The sequence below is a fragment of the Actinia tenebrosa genome, unplaced genomic scaffold, assembly GCF_029948245.1.
Source record: "Actinia tenebrosa isolate PJP-AT-01 unplaced genomic scaffold, QUT_ActTen_1.0 PGA_scaffold2__45_contigs__length_23673736, whole genome shotgun sequence".
In the NCBI taxonomy this organism is placed as follows: Eukaryota; Metazoa; Cnidaria; class Anthozoa; order Actiniaria; family Actiniidae; genus Actinia; species Actinia tenebrosa.
Genome location: NW_028292579.1, coordinates 15,792,536 through 15,816,898, shown reverse-complemented (window position 1 = coordinate 15,816,898; position 24,363 = coordinate 15,792,536). Strand labels below are relative to the sequence as shown.

The 24,363-nt window shown below is 36.6% G+C and overlaps 3 protein-coding genes and 1 pseudogene across 4 annotated transcripts; 2 read left to right on the top strand and 2 right to left on the bottom strand.

Moving 5' to 3' along the window:
- Positions 1–311: 311 nt before the first annotated feature.
- Positions 312–2,217, bottom strand: LOC116297844 (guanine nucleotide exchange factor MSS4). The gene is made up of 2 exons (XM_031706152.1): positions 1,931–2,217; positions 312–892 (listed from the first exon to the last, which is right to left on the bottom strand). The coding sequence occupies exons 1-2, from the start codon at positions 2,102–2,104 to the stop codon at positions 650–652; spliced, it is 417 nt and encodes a 138-aa protein (XP_031562012.1). The 5' UTR covers positions 2,105–2,217; the 3' UTR covers positions 312–649.
- Positions 2,218–2,813: 596 nt separating this feature from the next.
- Positions 2,814–7,732, top strand: LOC116297841 (1-acylglycerol-3-phosphate O-acyltransferase ABHD5). Its single transcript, XM_031706148.1, has 5 exons — positions 2,814–2,957; positions 3,087–3,187; positions 4,156–4,683; positions 5,280–5,394; positions 5,619–7,732. Exons 1-5 carry the CDS (start codon positions 2,911–2,913, stop codon positions 5,932–5,934), a joined length of 1,107 nt encoding a protein of 368 aa, XP_031562008.1. The 5' UTR covers positions 2,814–2,910; the 3' UTR covers positions 5,935–7,732.
- Positions 7,733–8,235: 503 nt separating this feature from the next.
- Positions 8,236–15,758, bottom strand: LOC116297839 (copine-3-like; annotated as a pseudogene). The gene is made up of 16 exons (XR_016120413.1): positions 15,371–15,758; positions 14,399–14,578; positions 13,852–13,920; positions 13,404–13,478; positions 13,188–13,271; positions 12,980–13,069; positions 12,745–12,837; positions 12,319–12,405; positions 11,638–11,697; positions 11,361–11,494; positions 10,837–10,891; positions 10,663–10,714; positions 10,128–10,261; positions 9,749–9,912; positions 9,133–9,202; positions 8,236–8,882 (listed from the first exon to the last, which is right to left on the bottom strand). The product of XR_016120413.1 is annotated as a copine-3-like (transcript).
- On the top strand, positions 14,974–17,021 carry LOC116297842 (uncharacterized). Its single transcript, XM_031706149.2, has 3 exons — positions 14,974–15,061; positions 15,930–16,097; positions 16,407–17,021. The coding sequence occupies exons 2-3, from the start codon at positions 15,981–15,983 to the stop codon at positions 16,599–16,601; spliced, it is 312 nt and encodes a 103-aa protein (XP_031562009.1). The 5' UTR covers positions 14,974–15,061; positions 15,930–15,980; the 3' UTR covers positions 16,602–17,021.
- The last annotated feature ends 7,342 nt before the right edge of the window (positions 17,022–24,363 follow it).

The window sequence follows — 24,363 nt, the reverse complement described above, 5'->3', positions numbered from 1 at the left end:
TACAACTTCAACTTAGGAAATTTGTCTTGAAAAGCTTTGGGAATTGACTTTGGTATCAATTGCATTTTTATTATGAATCATTTCATTCTCAGAAGATCATAAACTGGTCTTCTTTTGACATCCAGGTATTTTGGATATCGAATGAAACTCTCTTTCAGTTGTGTGATGTGATTTTAAAATCATTAAAATTTCTTACAGAAAATCGAAGCAAACTTGCTTGGCTTGACAAGACATATTTTACAAGTTACGTGAAGAATGTATCATTGTATAATTTATTACCATTTTAATTTAATTTAGAAACAAAACACAGATAACAAAAGATTATTTTTATTCTCTAACTGTTCATATCATTTCTAGTGAATGTGAGACCAAAGTGCAAACCATATATGTGTGAAATAGCACAAAAACTAAATAGCACTAAAACACATTTCTTTTGCTTTAAATTGTTTCATTGGTGCTGTTTTGTACTAATTATTTAGTACTATTTCATGGATGTATGGTTTCGGTCTAATTCCTTTAAAAATTTTAAATCTTGTTTCTGTTCAAGTTATTTTTAACTTGTGCAAGTACTCGCTGGGGAGCAATTTTCCTTCACAATTGTTCAAATGGATAATATGTACACATCAAATCACACCACAAATTAAAATTCCTATTCATAATTAACACGCTCCAGTGAAACATATGACAATTTTCTGTCCTGAATATCATGCCATCCTATTGGTCCTATCTCACAGTCAGCACATGTTAGATACTTAATAGAGTTCACAGTCTTAGAAAAGCCAACATTCTCAAAGGTCATCATGTTTTCAACCATCCAATGTTTTGTTAGGGTCAACCCCTCTGGGTTCTCTACACAAAGCTCTGTCTTCTGATGCATGTTTGGCAGGAAGAACTAGATAAAAATTACAGATGAAAAATATTCATTAATTTGAATAATGGTAGAAAAACCTTAGAGTCAATGCAGGTTTAGTGAGAGTCCCAGAGTTTAGTCATTGGGACAGGGGGCCAGTATGTGCATTATGTTATAATAATTCCCACAGGAAGTCCATAAACCTAAGTCATGTTATAGAAACACTTAGTCAAATTTTTCTGGGTCTTTCCAATTTTCCATTAAAGCCACAAAATCCTTGTAGCAGTAAGGAGCTAGAATATATCAAACAAATCAAGCAAACACAAAAAAAGCCATTTCAATACTTTGAAAAGACAGCAGATTACACTAATGTGGCAGACATATGCAATCAACTGAGCACCCAAGCTGACCCCCCCCCCCCCCAAACTCCAATCCAGGGCTGTCAACTCTCCCGGATAAACCAGGAGTCTCCAGATTTTGGACTTTATCTCCCGGTCTCCAGATTAGAGTCTCAAATCTCCCGGATAATCCCCGAAGCTGACCATTTCTTGTGAGACTTGACTTTCACAACAATAAAATTCCAATTATTTTATATTGTTTGTGTTATTTTACATCGCTAACAAAATCAAAACGTTCCTCATGGCTGTTCTTGCAAGCAGGCCATTGTAATGTAAGCGATAATCTGATTGGTCAGAAATAAACCAATCACATCAAATGTTACAAAGCGAAAGACATCTTTTCGCACGCTTTTTGACACGCTGTGACGTCATGTCCCTTCCCTATCAATTCTCCAGATTTGAATATTTCGGGGGTTGACAGCCCTGCAATCAGTATTGGTTTATGTCCCTTTTGCTCTCTATCACACTTCACACTTATCTCCATACTACCCCTAAAGAGAAAGAAATTTTTTTTTTGGCTTATACACTCCACTCCCCTCCCCTCCCCTCCCCAACCTATAAAACTAAAACCTTTATTGACACTTCTCAAATCCATCTTTCTTCTACTTTGTGAAGCATTACTTTGAATCACCTTGTCTAATATACACGGAATATATATTCCCTCCTATATCATATATCTCACCTCTTTTTCGATAAATTCAGCTGAGGTTGGTCGCAGGATTTTCGATCTACAAAACTTACAAACAATCCATTTGGAGTTCTTGTCATTTTCGATCAAAGAATCAAAGTCCAAGCTGACTTGATCTGTGTTTAAGTTAGAAGGCTGTTCTGCTTGTCCTCCACTTGCATTGGCCATGACTGATAAATATTGCTGATAATAATCAAAAATATAGGCGAATAAAGTTTGTTTTTGACCAAAATATGATGAAGGAAATGGAACTGGAAGAAAATCTAAGAAAATGCCCTTCAGCTATGTGACCACGCCAGGAAGAAGAAACAGGCAACCCAGAAAAACTCTGATCTTAGAATGTTTTAAAATTTTTTCCTAAAGAAACTGAATTTAAAAAGGAAAATGAAGAAAAGTATAAATTATGGAAATAGCTACACTTTAAGAAAAAACCACAAAATAACAAAAAAAAAAAAAAAAAAAAAAAAAAAACGAAGGAAACGCGTTTTTACGCATCTTAAAAAGATATGCTATTTGATATTGTTTTTATTTCATTCCGTTTTTATCTTCTCTTATCTTCTTTTTCTCTTTCTTTCTTATACTTTTTTGGAGGGGATACCGTTGCATCATTTTGTTAATCTGTCGAGTCATCTGTAAATATGAATGACGTCATTCCTATAAATAGATAAATATGATGTAAACAACAACAAAAACACAAACTACAAACATTACTCTGTCATAACTAAAAATTTTTCAAAAATACAAATAATGTTATGCTATTCCTTAAAAAAAACCTAAATAATTTGGAAATTTTTTGAAGAATTTTGGGCTGAAATTTTTGTCATGTCATGGTGTGACGTCAGAGAGATATCACATGATAATAAACACAAGTGATCGATTCGTCGATCAAGATATAGAAGTATCCTGGCTTTCTCCTGGATTGGGAAGTAGATAATATAAGTAAGAGCCACAAAAAAGAGGAACTTAGAATCCTCATGGCTTCAGTAACTAGTGAAAATATGGATAGCAGCGATAGTTCTAGGTAAAATTATTTATTTTCTTCGAAAAAGATTGCATATCATTTGTTTATGTCGGCTCTACGCCATATTGAATTGGCTTCGTTCGCGAACAAACATTTACTAAGTTATTTCTCTTTCTATTTTGTTAACAGTTTAGTTTCAGCGAGTGAAGTAGGCTCTTCAAGAAGCTGGTTTTCTTGGTGTCCTACTTCGGAAAAGCTTTTAGAACTGGCTGAAGCTAGAATCTTAAAACGTGAGTCTGGTAGTATAGTTTGGTCGGTCACGCACAATTGAGCTTATCAACTCGAATCGTATGGAATTTGTACAATTTGTACTATTTTAAAAACAACGTTTATAATAACCTTCATTGTCCATTAGCATTCTTTATTTTGTGGTACATGGTATGCGAAATATGCAGACAAAGTTTGAGAAATGTCCTAGAATTCATGTTATTTTCACCTTTGACCGATTGCACACACATCACCCATAATGCATTTCAGGGTTAGTATGCAACATACTATGTATTTATTGACTGAGTAGGATGGCCGTACTGGAAAATATTTGGCTCGAGGTGATGCAGTACGGACCGAGCACAGTGAGGTCCATACAAAAGACCGAAAGCCAAATATTTTCTCATATGGCCTGACCTAACTTAGTCAATAAGCATTTTATCATATGACCCTAAATAAAAAAGATATTTTAAAAGTTGCAAATTATGTCAATATGGTCGCAGGATTCAAGCAGGGCCGTATGGATTCGTATGGCCCCGCTCACTCAAAGCCGTACGGCCATGCTAACGCTATAAGAAGGTTTTTCTAAGACTGTGCGCCCAGGCAGATATGTGTCATATGATATTCTCATACTCATGAATATTTAATGAGGAGAAAACAAAGCAAATCTCTACTGTGACGGTGGTTTGGAAATGTGTTCTTAATTTGCATTAAATTTCGTAAACGTTTTCTTTGATTTTCTCCAAGAAATATTCATTAGTTTGAGAAGTAATTTCAAACACTTGAGAGAGTTCTTCCTCCGATTTCCAAACACCTCAAAGTCAGTTTAAAAAACTCGGCTGCGCCTCGTTTTTTCAACTCACTTTTCGGCGTTTGGAAATGGGAGGAAGAACTCTCTCGCGTGTTTGAAATATTACATAATAGCTGTATCTTTTTCTACAAATACAGATCACCTTTACTAATATTAGCTTAATTTGTTCTGGTTACTTAGATTTAAAAACGAGATATGAAAAGAAATTCGTGCACACAGTGCAAGGACACAACATATGGACCTTGAAGTTCAACCCTACAGCAGCTGACCGTGTTCCCATGGTGATGGTCCATGGATTTGGCGGAGGAGCTGGACTATGGGTATTAAGCCTTGACCATCTATCAAAAGATCGTTCTGTCTATGCATTCGATCTCTTGGGATTTGGTCGTAGCTCAAGGCCCCAGTTTAGTACTGATGCTGAGGTTGCAGAAAAAGAATTTGTGGATTCAATCGAAAGCTGGAGAAAAGAACAAGGTTTAGAGAAGTTTATCTTGTTAGGACACAGTCTTGGAGGGTTTCTATCATGTTCGTATGCAATACAACACCCAGAAAGAGTCAAACATCTGATCCTAGTTGATCCTTGGGGTTTTCCTGAAAAACCTGCTGAAGATGATCTGAAACGGCAGATTCCAGGTTGGATCAAAGTGCTTGGTGCAGTTCTGAGTCCATTTAACCCCCTAGCCAGTCTTAGGGCTGCTGGACCTTGGGGTACGTATTGATTCAAACTACCTTGTGCAGAGCTCAAAATAGAAAAATCATAGCCTAGCTGCCATATTAGAAAAGAGCATTGATAAAAGGAGACCATTCCAGTAAATTTTGCCTCCCATTTTATTATCCATTTGGCAGTTCATGGCCATTTTCACCTGCCAAACCTGAAATTTGGTCTGCCATTTGGCCATTGGTAAGCTGCTATTTTGAGCCCCCAGGTGATATACATGTTTGTCAACTGACAATAGAGACTGACAATAAGCATTGACAAGCACAGAGGACAGCAACTCTGATAAGACATTGTCACATTTTTTATGTGCACACCATCATCATTAGTGTTACCATTCTTGATAGAACATCAGTTGTCCTAGAAAGAAAGGTAACAGCAAGGAATAAAGCCACACATGTATGAAAAATTACTTTGAAAATGCTTATGTTATTGTCCCAGTCCTGCTGTCCTTGACGCTTTTCTGTAGATGTTTTTCTGTAGCTCATCAGTGTGTGAGGTCTAGTTTTGTGTTGGGGGGGAGGGGCAGGGGGATAAATTTGGTCTTATTTTGTATTTTAAAAACTGAATTCTCTCTACTATTTTTTAGGCCCTTCATTAGTACAAAGATTCCGTCCAGATTTCCAACGAAAATACTCCAGTTTAATCAATGATGATGATACCATTGTCAATTATATATACCACTGCAATGCACAAACACCAAGGTAGGAATGAGCTTATATGTTAGCCAATCAGAGATCTTTCCTTTGAATCCCTTCACATGAGTAATGTAACAAATTTGGGTGGGCATCTGTCTACACATGTCACGCAAATGATGTTCCCTTTTGAATATTAATCAATAAGGGTGTGGTCTTACTGCATGCAAACAATGTTCCTTTTTGGATATTAATCAATAACACTATTTCCCCCCTCAATTTTCTCTACTTAGTGGGGAGACAGCATTCAAGCACCTCAGTATTCCATATGGATGGGCAAAATTTCCAATGATTAACAGAATAGGAAAACTGGACAAAAGGATTCCAATCACTTTTGTCCATGGGGCAAGATCCTGGGTAGAAAATGAAAGTGCCTATTCTGTTAAACATTTAAGACAAGACAATTATGTTGATGTGCAAGTAATCAAAGGTGCTGGCCACCATGTTTATGCTGATAGATATGAGGATTTTAACAAGGTTGTAGACAAGGTTTTTGAATTAGTGGATACAGCACAAGAAGACCCAGTGCTGCTAGAAAGTAGTGTGTAATGTATATATTAAGTAAATATCTATTTAATGATTACTTGTTTATAAGTTTAATATGCAGACCTAAGGTGGTCTATGTGCAGACGCCCGACTGGTTAAGTGTGTGAGTCACTTACAGTTATGCTGCAAGCACATGGAGTAATGCTTTCCAATTTAGCTCATTGTCCAGAGCCTTGACTCAAATTACTTGGTGAGCTCAGGGATGCTATAGTGTACCAGTGACCCCCTCCCTCTGGTGGTTGCGAGGGTGGTTATATCTTGGGTAATAAGGCCTATAAAATAATGTATATAGCCTGTTTTAATATTTTTTTAACTAACACAGAATATTATAATGTAATTATAATTGTAATTCATATTTAAATAATTGTAAAATATTTTACCTTTTATTCTACTGACCTTTCTGATAAGTCAGAATTCTAAACTCCTTATGGAGATAGATAATGATTTTTGTATATATATTAACAGTATTAATTAATAAGATATTAGGAAAATATTAAAATGTTTTATAATTATTATTAAGAGAGAATTCATTTCATATTCAAGCGGCGAGTGCCAAAAACTATTCTCTTGAAGAAAGGCTGTTGTACAAGGCTAAAATCTTGTTATTAAGAAAGTTTATACTAGTTTTTGGCACTTTTTGCTTGTTATTGAAAAAACTTCCTCTTAATATGACATTATAGAAAATGTTGTTGCATCCTGGGATCTCCCCTCCCCAAGCTTCCTCTTGTCATTTCTTTGTACTTGCTTTCCATGCTCCCACATTTCCTCCCTTCCACTGCCCTGCCCTGTACCACCCCTTCTTCCACCTTCATGCTCTTCCTTGTACCACCCTACTCTTCCTTCACTCATTCCTCTGCTCCCCTTTCCCCTCCTCCTATCATACCCATTTATGGTCAAGTATTGAAGTTAAACACTATAATGAGATTTTAAATACTAGCATACATAATATACTGAAATTGCTGGGTTTACACAGCTCCAAACATTTTTAAAATATGAACTTTAACTTGCAGATTTGAAAAGTAATATTTTATTCCTTATTTTATTATTTTAACATATAATATTTGGTTTTCATTTGCATTAAGACATACATAGTTTAGTGTCACTGTTATTTTTTTGCTTTCATTTTTAGTGTGAAAGCATTTAACCCCATTGAAATAATAAATACTAGTCACTAGACAAAAGGAAACAATTCTACATGGTCTACTGATGTTTATTAGTCTAATATCACAGGTTTAGTGACCTCACTTTAGAAGCATTACCTAAATATGTCATCTTTGAGAGATGAGAAATGGCTTTGTTTCTATGGTCATAAGGTACAGATAATAATGAACAATATGACCCCCAAATTGGTGTCAGTAGGGCATCGGTAGGTTGTTGGTAAGTTGTCGGCAGGTTGTTACAATAAACTTTATTTAAAGAGGGTGACATATTAACCCAGTGAGTTATCTAACTTACAGCCCTTGTTGGTAGAGTGCAAACCATATATCCATGAAAACTAAATAGCACTAAACACATCTATTTCTTTTATTTTCAATTGTTTTATTGGTGCTATTATGTACTAATTAGTTTAATAGTACTATTTCTCAGCTGATATATGATTTGCACTCTAGGATATAAAAGGTTTAATGGTGTGCTGTTGCCAAGCTAAAAACCTACCAAAACCAATTTGGGGCTCATATTGTTTATAGCAAAAGCCATGCAATTGGTATTCAGTTTGTAATTATTTACTGTAAATTAATGAATTGTAATTGATTTTAAAATATTGAGATTTAACAACAATTAAATTTTCCACTTAATTATTGGTCTTGTATATTGTTTGTATAATAGGGTAGAAACATTAAATCCATAAAATAGTAGAGTGAAGGCATTTAACCCATGAAATAAAAAATGTTAGTCAACGTGTAATATTAGTCAAACAGACACAAAAGAAAACAATGGACTACTACAATTTTGAGTTCTCGTTGCTCACAGCCTTAGTCTCAGTAAGTTGTACATTAAAATATTCAGCTATTCAACCAAAACCTGTGCAATCTTAATCATCTTGTATTGTTCTGTAGTACATACATTGCTTACTATACAATGCACCTTAGTAAAAGAAAAGAACACATTCGTACACAATCAAGGCTAAGACTGAGCAAAGGTGAACTTGAAATGGGAGCATTAGGGTCTACTAACCTGTATTAGTCTAATATCTATTTCACGGGTTTAGTGACTTCATTCTACTAAACTAGCAATAATTAGTACTAAATTAATAGTACTGATGAAACAATAGAAAACAATAGAGATTGTATGATTTTGTGCTATTTATTGCAAAAATTAAATAATTTGGTACTGTTTGACGTATTAGCCCTACTGATATTACAATTTTACATCCAGTATTTTTAAAATTTCTCAATAAGTCTCAATAAGTCCATGAGTAATCTTCCTTTACTTTTCTTTGTTTGTGACCTCAACAACTTCCTTGGGTTTTTTAAACCAAACGTCTTGGTTTTTTAACTCATTTAAATCAAACGACTAACCCAGATTGTTTAACATTTGATTGATGGAAACCAAAACGTGAGAAGTTAGCATAGTGCATCTTGGGTTGCTATGGAAACAGAAACCTAAATAGTATGTTCACATTTGCAGCCCTCAAGGTTTCGTGATACTCTCCCGTGATACTCTCCCAAATAATGTTAGACATCTGAGCCTACTCTAAAGTTTCACTGAGGATTCATTAAAATTTAGGTGTAAAAAAAAATTATCTACTTATTAAGTCTTTGCCAAGTGTTTAGACATTTGACCATGGCGTAAGTATATATACGTCATGTTCTGACGACACTTCATGGAGGTGGTCCCATTGCCTGTCCTGGAAGGATATTTCTTGCCCTGTAATATTCTGTCAACTGTTGCGGCACCTCTGCCAGGACCTCTTTAGCGAGAGCTGCTGAGCTGAGCTGTGCAGAGGAATACTGAAAGTGAATATGTAATGCGTAACTTTTATTGAAGAAATGGAATTACACCTTTGCTGCGTTCGCTTGAGAAACCACAAACAATGGCTCCAAGTTGAGTTTGGACTTCATAAAAAATACTGTATGTATAAATGTTATACAGTAAATGTATGAACACATCAAGTCCAATTTTGACTTCAGCCATTGTTTGATGCCTTACAAACCCTCCAATGAGTATAAATTAGTTGATTATCTTAGTTTTGATACTTACATTTTTAAACTTCCTGTATGGAACAAATTGTACAATATCCCTTTGAGCCACCCTTCCTCTTGATCTCAACCTGATGGAAAAAAATTATTCAAAATGGGTTTTGAGACTGCTTTGTATACATGTTGAAAATTGTTATAAAAGGGCATTTATTGTTTACTATCACTGTATCGGTTACTTGCTACATTTTAAAGATATTGGTTTTAAAATTTGGTAAAGTGGGAAAAGGTTTGGCTGAAAATTGGCAGCTGATCACTTAAGAAGGTTAAGCTTCAAGACAACCACACCTCATGCACATTCTATAAAGCACCTGCTGCCATCCATCAAGTTCATATCGTCAGGCATAGAAGACACTGCGACTGCCATAATATGGACTAAATCCATTTGCTTGTAATATTTTGCCCATTTCCTGAAGACCATGTGTCACTCTTGAGAATAAGATTCTTTGCTTGAGTTGTATCCATATATTCAGGTGTTTTTTATGTGCAAACGTTAAACGAAGAAAAATACTCTAGGGAATGACACATTGTCTAAAATGGGAACACAGTGGACTAGGTCTATTGTATATGTATGACCTGGTATACTCTTATTTATCCCAGACGATAAAAAAATGACTTACAATCCTTCATCACTATCAAGTTCTTCCATCATCTGGAAGTCTGCTCCTCCGACACCAACTATTATGATTGACATGGGTAACGACGAGGCTTCGACAATCGCTTCTTTAGCCTGATCCATGTCTGTTATCACACCATCAGTAAGAATGAGTAGGATATAATAATTCTGGAAATGAAATCAACACGTGAGTTGAGTGAGTAAAGTGGACCATGTAGCAGTTAAATGAATGAATTGGGTGTAGAGTGTTGTAATTAGTGACTGTGCATAATATAGTGTTAGTGCATGTGGAGTGAAACTCAAGGAAGAGCCTGTTATGGGGAGTGAGGCTGTAAGATATGGAAAAAAGGTAACGACATAGTGATGGTTTCTAAGTTACTCACAGTTGCTTGCGGTGTGTGAGAAGCAGTTCTTGCAAACAAGGCGACATTATTGATGATTGGTGAGATGTTGGTTGGTCCATACAGTGTAATACAAGACACGCTGCTTTGATATGCTTGAATTATACCTTAGAGACCTGTATCAGAAAAATTGCAACAAAGAATGTGCAAACTAGTTCAAGATAGTCCCAGAGTTTAGGCAAAAAGAGTCAGGGGGCCGGGGTGATCATGACTACTTTTTGATCAGCTGACATGGTTATCAATCCCCATGCCCCCAAAGGAGGATTTTGGAACCCCCTACCCCAGGAAATTCCAATTTTCTTCTACCATACAAACTTTGTAATTTTGTTCTTTCTCTGACATCCCCACCCCTTGAAAATTGCTAGGGGGGAAGGGAAGGTTGTGGATAATTTCTGGAACTACACATTTAAAAGTAAAAATTGTGAGGTGCTAATATAAAGGCAAAATTATGAAAATCTTGTTGGAGGTAGGGATGAGATTAAAAAAGGTCTCAACATATTTTCTCTAGTACGATTACCTTGGCAATATGGGTTAGTGTGGTTGAAATTCAATGCAAACTGATGGGACACCTATTTATAAAAAAGGAAATACTATTTTTAAAGATAATATAGCTATTTTTAAAGGTAAAACAATTGCAATATTGTTTCTATACATAATGGTAGTTATCCCAAAAATATTCGAGTTTACATACTTGGTTTTCTGGGGGAATTTTTGCACCAAATCCAAAAGAAGGAAATAGTTTGTCACTGAAATTGTACAAAACAGATGAAAACATAAGACTGATTGTTGTCCTTTGCTTAGCCACATTTTTCTTTGATCACTCATAAGTGCTTTAACATGCCTTAACTCACCCATCCACTACACCCATCCACTTATTCAAGCACCAATCAATTTATCCACCCAAACTATCACCCATCAACAAATAAATCAATTTTCAATAACGCAACCACCCATCACACTTTCTACCTATTATTCTATCCACTTACCCATCCACTCATCTACTCACATCTAATCTAACTATTATTCTATCCACCCACCCATCCACTCATCTAAACTACCTATCATTCTATCCACCCACCCATCCACTCATCTACTCATCTAAACTACCTATCATTCTATCCACCCACCCATCCACTCATCTAATCTACCTATCCACCCATCCACTCATCCACTCATCTATCCATCCATCCCCTATCTACCCAACTCAAATCATACCTGTCATAATCCTGTATGATCTCTCCCACTGCCATCAGAGCTTGCATGTATTCATTGGGTGCATAGGGATTCATGTAATGCAGTGATGTGGGAAGTGTTGGATTACCATTTGATGCTGTAAAATCTATTGCAACCTAATTCAGATGAAGTTGTTCAAATAATTAATGAATGGTTAAAATTTAGCCCCCTACCCCAATCCTGGCAGGAATGACATTGATATATACTCTGATTAATAGTCAGATTGGAATGAAATACAAAGAAATACATTTCTACTCACTGTAAAATTTAGCTGACATCCTCCTTTAATAAAATCCAGAAATGAAGGTAATCTGATGACCTATAGACATCAACAGCATGTACAATGAAATCATTGATACCAACATGTGTGCAATAACCAAAAACAAAGGAGCAGTGTCATTGTGAAATGTATCATTGTTGCTGTTGTTATCATTGCAGAAGGTGTTGTTGTTGTTGTTGTTGTTGTTGTCATTGTAGAATGTGTTGCTGTTGTTGTCATTGCAGAAGGTGTTGTCATTGTTGTTGTCATTGTAGAAGGTGTTGTTGTTGTTGTCATTGTAGAAGGTGTTGTTGTTGTTGTCATTGTAGAAGGTGTTGTTGTTGTTGTCATTGTAGAAGGTGTTGTTGTTGTTTAGGCTAGCAAATTGAACCCAGGTTGCTTGATGAGAGGCGACGCATTAGCAGTGCACATCACCCATGCGAACATTTTTGGCAAAGGGTTAAGGAACGTGGAACAACGACAATATGGAAGAATGATGAAAATGAGGAACTATTAAATAAATAAAATATACTTCCAGTTCCATAATTAAATTATGCTGGAGAGAATTGATGGCTTCCTTAGTTGATTCAAGCCCTTAATTTGATGACTGCTCATGGAAATTCTGGGGAGATTCTAGATATACTAATTGCATTAATTTTGACATTCCAATGCTTTCATTACCTTGCAAGATGAGAGAAAAACAATACCAGAGTTCTTGTATGATTTCTTTTTCCTTTGTTTATTCTCATTAATGCAAGGCCACTGGAGCTGTGAAATCAAAACCAAGTTTTAAGATATTAAGAACAGAAAAAATACATAAAGTTTGTTTCTTGTCACAAGAAATAACATTGATTTAATTTCTGTAGTCACAGTAACCTTTCCCCAAGAGAGCGTTTTCACTTACGTGAGAAGGCAGCCATAAATAATAGAAACTTTCTGCACAGTATTTGCATAAAAATAGAGTTCAATTCCCAGAGGATAGAAAGTGTATTGTTTTGGTACCACATAATGTCCGCTGTGACATCACATGAAAACACTCTATACTGTTGGGATACCTTAAGAAAACCACCGGACACCCAATATAAAATGATACAAATTGTGTAGTACCTCTGAAGTCATGCTGCTCATTTCTCTCAAATTCGTAGTGAATGATCCTATCAGATCATGTGAGCCATCACTATCCCAGTCATAGCAAGTTATCTAGTGTTATACAACAAAGCTAGTTAGAACTTGTTAATTATGGTAAGTACTCCAGTTAGTTAAAACTTAAAAATAAAAGGGTACATACCAACATCAATAGCTTTAATTAATAATGTCAATTAATTTACTGTAAGTTTCAAACCTTGATTATTCTATCATAATCATTATTGCACAGCTGTCTGACAGGAATTTTGATTTCCCTCCACCTTGGGTTCAGATTGTTTTGCACTACCTGAAAGTTAAAACCATGTGGCCATCAGCAAAGGCGTTTAGTAATGATAATAAAGGTAGTTTAATTAAATCTAATGAGTAGTTTTAAGTAGTGAGCTACATGTACAAATATACTGTACCTCTGTTCTGTGAACCACAACAAAACTTCCATCTTCTTTGGCTCTAGAAAACTCCAAGTATGGATCTGATTTCCCAAAGAAATCCTATGAAAATTAACACATTGTAGATCCTTTTTTAAAAAAAAGCTGTTAAGTATATGTTCATTTTATCTAATTTATAAGTCATAATGTGACAAGTATGCTATATAATTATATGAAATATAGATAAACATTTACTTTTTTATCCAACTTGCTTGCCCTAAATGTCATTTGGACTTCATCAGCACTCCCAGAAACCTCTTCTGCTGTTATCTATAGATGATGTTTAATCATTAATATCATTAATATTATTAGTACTGATATTGTAAAACAAGATGGCGGGAGTTTAGGGTAGCAGGTAACCCTTAATTACCCTTAAAATGGGTCCCATTATAAGATTAACAATGACTATTAAGTTGCATATGGCTAAAAACTATCTCAGTTTATAAAATAAGTTTCTGCAACGTTAACCTAGAAAAGAAGTGGTTTCTTGTCATTTCCATCAATCCAAAAAAACATTGATGAATATGGAATAAGTATAAATGATGGGTGAAAACCCAAGTGCCTTTGTATATCCCAATGGTTGTCTAGGTAACAGAAACATGTAAAGTAAATATAACAGTAATATAACAGTGGTCGTACTCACAGTTATGGATCCAGCTGGTTTTCCTGAAGGAATCTTTAAAAGTTGAGTGTATGTAGCAGATGAAACTAACTAGAAATATCAAAGACTGACAATTAGGTGAATGAAATTTGGAGGAAAACTTCTATACTGTACACGTAGGGCCAAAAATCACAGCTGCTCAATAGGTGGACATGATGACCTTTCAAGAGGACCAGCCTTAGGAGCTTCTGACCAGACAAGTACCAATTTTGGCTTGCAGTTATTTTGAGCCCTTTGTACATGGATATATATGAGTCGCCAGAAGTCATAAGTTGAAAGCAAGTAAAGTAAGTGGGGCTGGGATGTCTTGGACTAACAAAAACCTGGATAATTTGAGGTACTGTAGCACGCGGAGAGAGGAACAGCTGTAGCATACTATGCAGATGGTATAGAGAGCACTAATTAGCAAGGGACTATATAATAAAATATGGCATAATTACATTAAAAAAACATGCTCGAAAATGAAATTAATGATTTTAATGTGATTTCAGATTAATCAAGTGTGCATGGGAAACCATGCATGGCTTACCTGTCCCAAAGTACAGTCCATTTCACCCAAGAAATCAGCATTTTTTAAACTACCTTTTGGACTATCAATGTCATACATCTTAAACTTTAACTTCTGCAGCTCTTCAAATAAATAATCTACCAAAACAGCTTTGGAGAAATTAGGGTTTAGAGAATTTTCCACTCTTTCAGTCCTTCCAATCTGCAGTGGATCATCATACAAAGATCCTTAATTAATTTTTTTTTTTTAATCTGTAATTTTGTATATAACCGTAGTAGAATATTTTTTAGCAGCATAATTTTTAGCAGAACTGTTAAAAGGGTGGGGAAAGGAATTCACACAAGGGCCATCAAGTTTTTACACAGCATAAAAGGGAGGGTCATCAGTATTTTCATTCAAATTATCCAATGTTCTCATGTCACCGAAGAAAACTGACAAATGACAGATAGGGCTTTGATATTTTATTCCTTTGAATAAAGGGAGGGTTGTTGATTTTTTTTTAAATGGTAGCAGGGGTGGCATAGGGGTTTATCCCTTGCCTCTCACTGCTGTGGTCCTGGTTCAAGCCTAATTGGCTCAGACCAGATCACATGTGAGTTGAGTTTGTTTCATGTGTTGTTCTTTCCCTTGCTACAAGGAGTTTCTCCAGGTTCTCCAGTTTCCTCCCTCCTTAAAAATCAACATGTGAGTTGATCAAGTATTGTATGTTGTAAATATAGAATATAGTGATAGTGCATGGGGAGGGAACCTAATAAGGGAGAGCCCTTACGGGGAGTGGTGGTGGTTGTAAAATATTAGTTTCTAATAAGATATAGTAATTTGGATTCGTCCATCAGTTGATAATAGGAGGTATTCATCTTCAAATTAAAAATGATAAAAACAAAAAATATTAGGGATAAAATCTTTTTTTAAATAGTTTTGAAGTACAATCGAGCTGCAAAAATTCATTTAACCTTAAGTTTACATAATAAGCCATAAGTGTTAAGTACGCACCTCCTCCCATCTGTTGTCCTTGAAGAGCATCACGACACACATTGGATCAGATTTCGACATAACATCCTTGTCGAGCAGATTCTTACAAGATATATTAAGCTGTACTTGAGAGACGCACTGTGTTTCAGTTGGTGCTGAAGGCGTAACTGGATAAGGAGGTGTTGCTTGCATCTTGGAAAAGGAAGTGCTTGACTGATTTATGAAAGTTTAAACCTCATACAAGAGCAGACACAGACTTGACAAGGATCGATCTGGGAGAGACTTCCTTGTCCAGCTCTAAATCAACCACTTAGAGGGTGTTTAGTGTTTTGAAAATGAGAGTAATCTTTAAAAAAAGGCTGTCAGTTTTCGAAACAGAAAACGAATATGTTTTGGAAAGGAAGGCACTGTGATGTGGGTCCACGGTTCCTCTTTTCAGCGGACTTACATTAAAATATTTCCCAATAATTTTTAAAGAAATGTTATAGAAAGTCTTTTGGAAAAAAGCACTTTAAAATCAGAGCTGTTAATAAAAGGTTGAATCTCAAGTACTTGATTTTGCGGGAAAAAATTTTTTTAGATCGAAACTACTTGAGCTGAGCCCACATGACACAGGGCTGCGGTGAATCCCATGAGTATAAAGGAATCCAAGATGGCGCAGTTCTTGGGGACAGTGATCGGAACAAAAATGGACAAAACTGCTAAGGTTTTGGTCACTAGGATGGTCTTACATCCCGTTATTAAAAAGGTAAGAGTCTATATTTCGTATTCTAATGGTTATATTTAATTTGAAATGTTTATTGTTATTATTTTTTGAATGTCAAACTCTTTAAACCAGTCTTGGTTCACACGTGCATAATAAGTTAACTCAAATATTTGAGTCATCTTTATAAGATTTAGCTAGTATGATTTTCATGTTCTTAGGAGATTCTACTAAGAGGAGATATTTTGCAGTCATCCACAGCTGATCACAAAACAGCATTACCACAGGAAACCCACACTACAGCTAAACGGTCTTAGGTTTTTTTACCTAGTAATGCTTTTATTCATTTTGCAGTATTGGAATAAAAGGAAGGTCTACTTTGCACATGACGAGGAAAATGAATGCACAAGAGGAGATCTTGTTAGAATCAAAGAATGTAGACCCTTGAGCAAGATGAAGTCATTTCATGTTGAAGAAATTGTGGAAAAAGCACAAAAAGTTGTTGATCCAGAAACAGGAGAGGTTAAAATCCAAGATAATAGAGAATAACTTGCCAAGATGTTTATCATTAAAGAGACATACTTAATGCCTGACTTGATGAAGAAAAGAAAAGGAAACAATATGATAAACAATGTTCTGAGATAGCACCGATTTTATACAAGTCAGTGAAGATTTGCAAGGCATGGCATTGACTGTAATCAAGGATATATGCAGGATTTTCCATAATGTAATTAATTCCCTCTGCCCTAAAAGACTTGCGTGTTTTTGGAAGATGTTTACAGACACATTAAGATCTTTCTGGATAAATACTTAGTCATTATACAACTGAATACATCTGTTGCACACAGCATGCATGGTTATGATTAATCATACACGAAATAGGATTAAATATCTGCTCTGCAAAAATGAATGGCTTATTATTATTATATTTGAGTTTTGTACAAAATAAAGCATTTTCTCTGACATAAATCGTATCACATTCTTAATAATGTAGCAATATAGAATAAAATATAAAGTGGAACATATAATGAAGAATAAATCTTAATTAATTAAGAAACATCAAAAATCCTAGATAATTTTGTGCAAAAATATTTTGTACAATTTCACGCTATAAAAATGATTGGGTTGCCTGTGTAATTTAAGGCACGTGATATAGGAGTCGTTTTCCCGCCATTTCTTGATTTTCTAGACGCGCGCGCGTTCCTTGGTTCAAATTCCGCCATGTTTTTCCTTCGGGAAGCCATCCTCGGCAGGTTATGATTTGTAAGCTGAAAAATATATACTAAAAACCTAAATATTTAACGTTATATATTATAAGAATTTATTGTGAATAGTGAAGGAATTTTGCCATGAATTGAAGCTGGATTCTTTCACCGTGGCCGTAGTTTTCTTACGCCAAGTAAGCCGTGTCAACGTAGAAAACACTAAAGTGTACAAGGTATTAAGCTTTGAGTTGAAAAAGTTGGTGGTTAAGAGTTCATTTCATTTTTCGAAGACAAGCTACTTTATTTTTGTTCTTCCATACAAAGCATTCTTCTCCTTCTAGTACAGCAAGTATTTGAAATAATCAGATAACATGTCTGGTTGGGTTCGATGTAACTCTTGCTGTTCCAAGCCCGGTAATAGGAGGTTTTACCTAACAAATTGTGGACACTTATTTTGTGAAGAATGCATAAAAGGTTTGTGAATACTAGTGTCGTTTACGTGCACAACTTACACATTTACGAAAGTTATGTTATACTTACATATTTTCCAGAAAACCCCGAAACCTGCAAGCTTTGTAAGAATCCCTGCAAATCGATTATGCTAACATCTCAGGTAGGTATTGATTTCTTCGCTTGCTTGATACCATGAATTTCAGTCTTCCCTATTCACAAAAATAATTCGAAACTGGGGCAATAACGTTGGACATCGCTGTTTCCTCAATCAGTGTAATAACTCACCCCTTTCCCAGCTCAATCTAAAATCTCTTCTCCGGGATGCCTGTGTATACCCATATATATGAGGATTGGATTTATATTGGGTGGGATCATTGGAAGCAGATTTGTACATTAGTAACATCGACAAAAATCGTTGGCCCTTGCTTACATACGATATATACAGTGCCTATAGATGCGTTCTTTAGACCATTTTTAAATGGCGTCAAGATTGGTTGATATCATTTTCAAAAGAATACTAAATTTTATGATCGATTCGCATGTCTTTTAGATGAAACCTGAAGTTGAAGAGTATTTTATGGACATTCCTACACTCTTGAATCGACAGCAAAAAAAGTTATTACAGGTTAGTAAAAAGTAGAAAACAGTGTATAATTTCCCAAATAATTAAGTATTTCAATTGATGGTTTTCACGGCGGCCATGTTGGAGGAACTTAACAAAAGAATTGTCAATTAATTCTATTGTCATATCCTCCAGCATGGCCGCCGTGTCTTTTGTTATTTAATTCTCTTGGGAATGGTTGAAAACCATCAGTACCATGTCATAAACCCATGGGCCGATCTACGATTTTGAGTATGGCGGTTCACGAAATTAAAAAGGACCACCTTTTTAATGATTTACAATAGACCCTTTTCGAGTTCCAAATTACCGCTGTGTTTCTTGATTACAGACTCATTTGCTCAGACTAAGCCTCGAATCAGTGTCTAATTACTCGCAAATACCAACGGTAAAGTAAAGAAAGCACAAGTTCAACAATACGAACGCTTTGAAAGTTGACGGACCTTGACTGGAAAACGTGAATATTCTTCACAAAATCAAGGCTTAGCCTGAGCAAATGAATCTGTAATCAAGAAACACAGCAGTAATTTGGAACTTGAAAAGGGTCTATTGTTTAAACCAACCAAATTTCAGCGAACCGTGACCTCCAACTTTAATTAACTTTAATTAACTATAAGACAACTTATCATTTATGTATTTTTGTCATATTGTATGATAAAACGGTCTGACCTTGATTCCTGAAGGTGTACGAATTTCAGCGTAGCCATTGGAAAACGTTCGTTTCTCTTCACGATAAACAAGTAAGTCATTTATTCCATATTTGGCTCCCCACCTCACCATACTTACCATACTCACCATACTCCCAATATCCCCTCATCCAGCCGCGTTTGTTCTCTGGCGGTGGGACATTTCGTGTTTACCTACCCAAACTTCGTCTTGCACAAACCGAACAGAATACTAACTTCCTGCTTCTTTCGACTACTGTTGCCTTCATTTGTCTTTCGCCTTTTCTTTTTGCCTGTGTAGTGGCGCACAAGGATTTCATTCTAAATTTCACCAAAATAGTTCATTTCGTTAGAGTAGATTACGTATGATTGCAAAACGGTAAGACTCAAAACGTCTACAGTTTATTGATCGCATCCCACATGGAAAGGAATGAGTATGCACTCAAACCCATCAGCGTCACAATCGAAACTTTGAGTTTGCTGGTCATAGCAAGGGGTTAATCATCTTTTGCAAGTAAGCTCACGATTGCCGATAGTTGGTGAAGTTTTTCTTTACAAGTCGGTGTAGAAATTCAAGTCCAAGATCTGAGATTCACAGTTCAAGATTCAAGGCTCAAGATTCTCAAGACTCAAGAATCAAGATTTCTGAAGTCAAGAGCTGGAGTTGTATCCTCCTCCCCCTGTTGGATTATTCACTAGGTTTGTCCTACTTCGACAACCTAGGAATATTTCCTTCAAGGGCACTGATTATTAATATTTTGGTATATTATTTTTTGGTCAAATATGTTCTCTGTACATAGGCCAAATACATTAGAATTAGGGCTTCCACGTCAATTACAGAGGCTTAGACAGCCGGTTACCAGGGATGAAATTATTGCGGCCATTGGAAAAGTTCTTGGGAATGAATTGCGTACTGCCATAAAATGTGTTCAGGTGTCTAATACAGGTTATTCTTGTAGAGTAACGTTTAAGGAGGAATCTCATAGACAAAGGGAACAGTTATTACGAAAGGAATCTATATTAGGGGCTGTTTTTGCTTTTTCAATGGGGTTGAATCACCTCAACAAGTTGTGACGGTTTCAAACCTCCCTTGTGAGGTGGAGGATGACGACATCAAGGAATACTTTGAAAAATATGGGAGCGTAAATCAAGTGGTGAGAAATTTAGACAAGTTTGGCTTCGAAACTGGAGATAGACGGCTTTTTGTGACATTAAATGAGCATATTCCTACGAGTGTTCTTTTGGACCCGTTTATTGCTCACATTAGATACCGTAGTCAACCATTATGTTGCTTCTCATGCAACTGGTGGGGACATTCAAATACAAGATGTCCCCTAAAAGGTGTCTGCAACCGCTGTGGTGCGCAAGGTCACCATTCTTATGCTTGCTCGAAGGATCTTATTGAACCCCCTCGTTCGCTATAGATCGTCCAGAAGGACAGGACTTTCCGCAACATCCTGCTCTTTCTCTCCCAGAGGAGTCTCAAGAGTTGACAGAAAATATATCTCAGTCAGGTGTGATCACTGAAGTTGTACAGGAACCTACAGATTTGCGTTCTTCTTTGCAAAAGGATTCCTCCTCAGAAGTTATTTCTTCGCAACCGCTTTTTCCTAATCCTTCTTCTCAGGATTCTCTTCAAAATGTTGAAGTACTATCTCTGTCGTGTGATTCTAACTCTTCAATTTCCTTGGGAACATCTTTGTCCTCTCCTTCATTTAGTCATATGGTCAAACAAAACACGACGAAGGAAAACCTGCTGAAGGGATGGACATTTGCTTTACTAATTTACGTAACCTCAAAAGATCTGTGGATCCAAAGGAGGTTATTACTCAACGTTCTAAAAAGAAACCCTAATTTTTCTTGCGTATTTATATAGTTATCTATATTTCTAATCATATATTGAAGGATTTGTATTGAAGTATGAATTGTTTACGTAATGTCATGTGTTATATGAATAATGTTACAAATAATGTTATGATTATTGAAAATGTTGAAATTGATGGTTTATTAATAAGCAGTTATTCAGAATATTGAAACTATCATAAATGCTTGTTGATTTTTGTTTAAAATGAGGGCTCTCACTATAAACATAAATGGTCTGCGAGAGTATGTGAAAAGAACAACATTTATTTTTTTGGCTGTCTTCCTTATCTCGCCCGCCTGATATTGTTTTGGTTTGATAATTCTCCTTATCTAGCTTTTGGAGATTTCAACACAAAGCATTCTGGTGGTACTGCAATTTTGTTAAAGCGTGCCTCTCCCTTTTCTGTACTTAAACAGTACTCGGGTATCAATGGCCGCTTCACTTATTTAGATGTCCAATATGACTCTTGCAAAGTTTCTATCGTCTCCCTGTATGCTCCCAATCACAATCCTGAAAGAGATGGTTTTTTGACACAAGTAAATGATAGGCTTGATCCTACGTCTGACATTCTCCTCTTAGGGGATTTCAATACGGTTTTTACACCTATTCTGGATCGTCGATCTTTAATTCTGTACTACCTGCTAGTTATGACAGTGTTACTGTCCTTCCCATCTTATTCCATGAAAATCGCTTGATTGACATTTGGAGGCACTGTCATCCTAGAACCCAAGAATTTACTTATATCAGTACTAATGGCATGGCTGCGTCCCGCATTGATATGATCGGACTTCCATTGCGTTTTGTTCCTCATGTTTCTGAGTGTAGTATTTTACCTTGTCCGCATTCTGATCACTCTGCTGTTTTCCTTGATTTCATATTGCCTGAAGTTCCACCCAGAGGCCCTTATTTTTGGAAACTCAATGTTAGTATTTTGGATAACGATGCATACGTGGAGCTCGTAAGGGACTTATGGAAGTCCTGGCAACCTCAGAAAGAGTCATGTACGTCATTGCTTGTTTGGTGGGATATAGGTAAAAGAAAGATCCAACAAGCCACCACTAGGTTTTGTTCCAAGTTATCTTTCAAACGACGGGCATCCAGGCATTCCTTGGAAGCTCAAGCAAGATCATTAAAAGTTCTGGTAGATGGGGGAGATCTCTCTGTTCTAAATCAATACCATAGTGTACTCAATGAATTAGAATTGTTTGATCGAGAGGCAGCCAAGGCGGCAGAAATAAGAGCTCGTACCAAATGGACTGAAGAGGGTGAGAGATCCACTTCCTTTTTCTTCCGTATGGGAAAGAAGAATAGGGCCAACAAAATGATTGATCTTATTCTAGATAGCAATGATCAATACGTTTCTGATCCTGAGAATTTGAGGCAGGCTTGGTTCTCTTTTTACAAGGGTTTATTTACTTCACAAGAAACTGATGAAACCATTGCAGATGATTTTATTTCTAACTTGGAACGTAGAATTCCTTTAGAAGTGAAAGATGTGTGTGAGGGTCCTTTGACCATGAAGGAATGTCTTGAGGCTCTTGAGGGGATGCCGTCAGGTAAAACGCCTGGTTTTGATGGTCTTCCCAAAGAATTTTATCTAAAGTTTTGGGATCTCATTGGAAAGGACCTGGTAGCTGTACTTAATCATGCCTTTAGGTGTGGTGTACTATCAGTTTCTCAGAGGAGAGGGATTATAACGCTCTCATATAAAAAGGGAGATAGATTTTTGATGAAAAACTGGCGTCCCATCTCCCTATTATGTACAGACTACAAGGTAGCTTCAAGATCAATCGCGGGCCGTCTACGAAAAGTGATTCGCTTATGTTGTATCTCCTGACCAGACCTGTTCGGTACCTGGCAGATTTATTGGTGAAAACATCAGGCTTCTTCAAGATGCTGTTACATATGGCAAAATAACTAATTCACCTCTGGCCTTATTGTCTTTGGATCAGGAAAAAGCTTTTGACAGGGTGGAATGGTCCTACATGCTCAGAGTCCTTGAAGGCATGGGGTTTGGACCTTCCTTTTGCTCGTGGGTACGCTTGTTCTATACTGGACCTCAGTCTTCGGTATTGGTAAATGGCTTCTTTACACCTTTTATAAATTTATCGAGGGGTGTAAGACAAGGTTGTCCACTGTCAGCGCCCCTTTACGTACTGATTGCCGAATCTTTAGCGTGTCGTATCCGTGCGTCAATCTATTTAAGAGGTTTGGTTCTTCCGCACCCTGATTATGAACCAGCACTTATTTCCCAATACGCTGATGACACGACCCTGTTATGTACAGATGACGATGAAATATCCACTGTCTTGCTCCATCTATGAGGAATATGAAAAGGCATCTGGGGCTAAGATTAATAAAGAGAAATCTAAAGGGCTTTGGGCAGGCTCTTGGAGAGGTCGTAGTGATCCTCCCATTGACTTGCAGTGGTCTTCAGACAGTATTCCTTGTCTTGGCACATGTTTAGGAAATGATGATGTCTCTCATCCAAATTGGGATGGTCGCTTAAACAAACTTTCTAGTGTACTAGATTCTTGGAAACATCGTAATCTTTCCTATTCTGGTAAGGCTCTTGTCCTGAATGCACTTGGCATGGCAGGTCTATTCTTTTGTGCCTCAGTACTAGCCATGCCAAACTGGGTCTTGGCGCAAGCTTCCAAGTGTACTTTGGATTTTTTTTTGGTCGGGGGAAAAAGCATTTGGTGTCACAAAACGTTCTTTTCCAATCCACCACTCAAGGTGGGTTTGGTTTAATTGATATACAATCAAAGGTGCGCGCACTTCATTGTCAGTGGATAAAGCGGTGGGCCCTGTCCCCATCGAAATGGTGTGCTTTCTTCTCCTTTTTTGTGGAGAAAGTATTTGGTGATGATTTACGTTCTGTTCTTTCATATCCTGCATATTATCCTTCTCATTTACTACCGGATTTTTATGCCTCACTTTTAGATGCTTGGGCATACGTCGGTGGCCATTTCTCAGTTCAATTGAAAACTTTTGCTATTCTGCGGTCCTCTGATGGTAGTGCATTGTCTATCTCATCTCTTACTACAAAATCTGTTTATTCAAATATCATTGAAAGGAATGTTATGCTTCCTAATTGCGTTCTGAAATTTCGCCCAATCTTTGGCGAGCTCTATTGGACAGACACATGGTCACAAGTGAACATTATGCCTTTGGATCGTCAAGTTCGTGATCTATCGTGGAAGATTTGCCATGGAGTGCTCTATACCTGTGATCGACTTGTCAAGTTTGGTATGAACATTGCTGATCCTTCATGCTTTTGTGGACATCCTTTGGAAACTCCAGTTCATTTATTCTTTGAATGTAACCTCATGCAAGAACTGTTGCTATGGGCTCAGACCTTATTTCTGCGTGTTACTCCCTTGGCGTCATCCCTTCAATCTCGTCATATGCTATTTGGATATGACAATCATGAACGGCAGATTATTCCACCTGTTTTTTCCTATTTTCTTAATCTGTTGAAGTACTTTGTGTGGTTGGCTAG

Bases quoted from the DNA above. Each gene is read 5' to 3' on its own strand.
- LOC116297844 (XM_031706152.1), bottom strand. From the start codon at position 2,104: ATGGCCAATGCAAGTGGAGGACAAGCAGAACAGCCTTCTAACTTAAAC. The intron at 893-1,930 runs GTGAGATATATG...ATTTTTATCTAG, and splicing joins CTGAATTTATCGAAAAAGAG to TTCTTCCTGCCAAACATGCA.
- LOC116297842 (XM_031706149.2), top strand. From the start codon at position 15,981: ATGAGTATAAAGGAATCCAAGATGGCGCAGTTCTTGGGGACAGTGATC. The intron at 16,098-16,406 runs GTAAGAGTCTAT...TTCATTTTGCAG, and splicing joins TACATCCCGTTATTAAAAAG to TATTGGAATAAAAGGAAGGT.
- LOC116297841 (XM_031706148.1), top strand. From the start codon at position 2,911: ATGGCTTCAGTAACTAGTGAAAATATGGATAGCAGCGATAGTTCTAG. The intron at 3,188-4,155 runs GTGAGTCTGGTA...CTGGTTACTTAG, and splicing joins TGAAGCTAGAATCTTAAAAC to ATTTAAAAACGAGATATGAA. The intron at 4,684-5,279 runs GTACGTATTGAT...ACTATTTTTTAG, and splicing joins TAGGGCTGCTGGACCTTGGG to GCCCTTCATTAGTACAAAGA.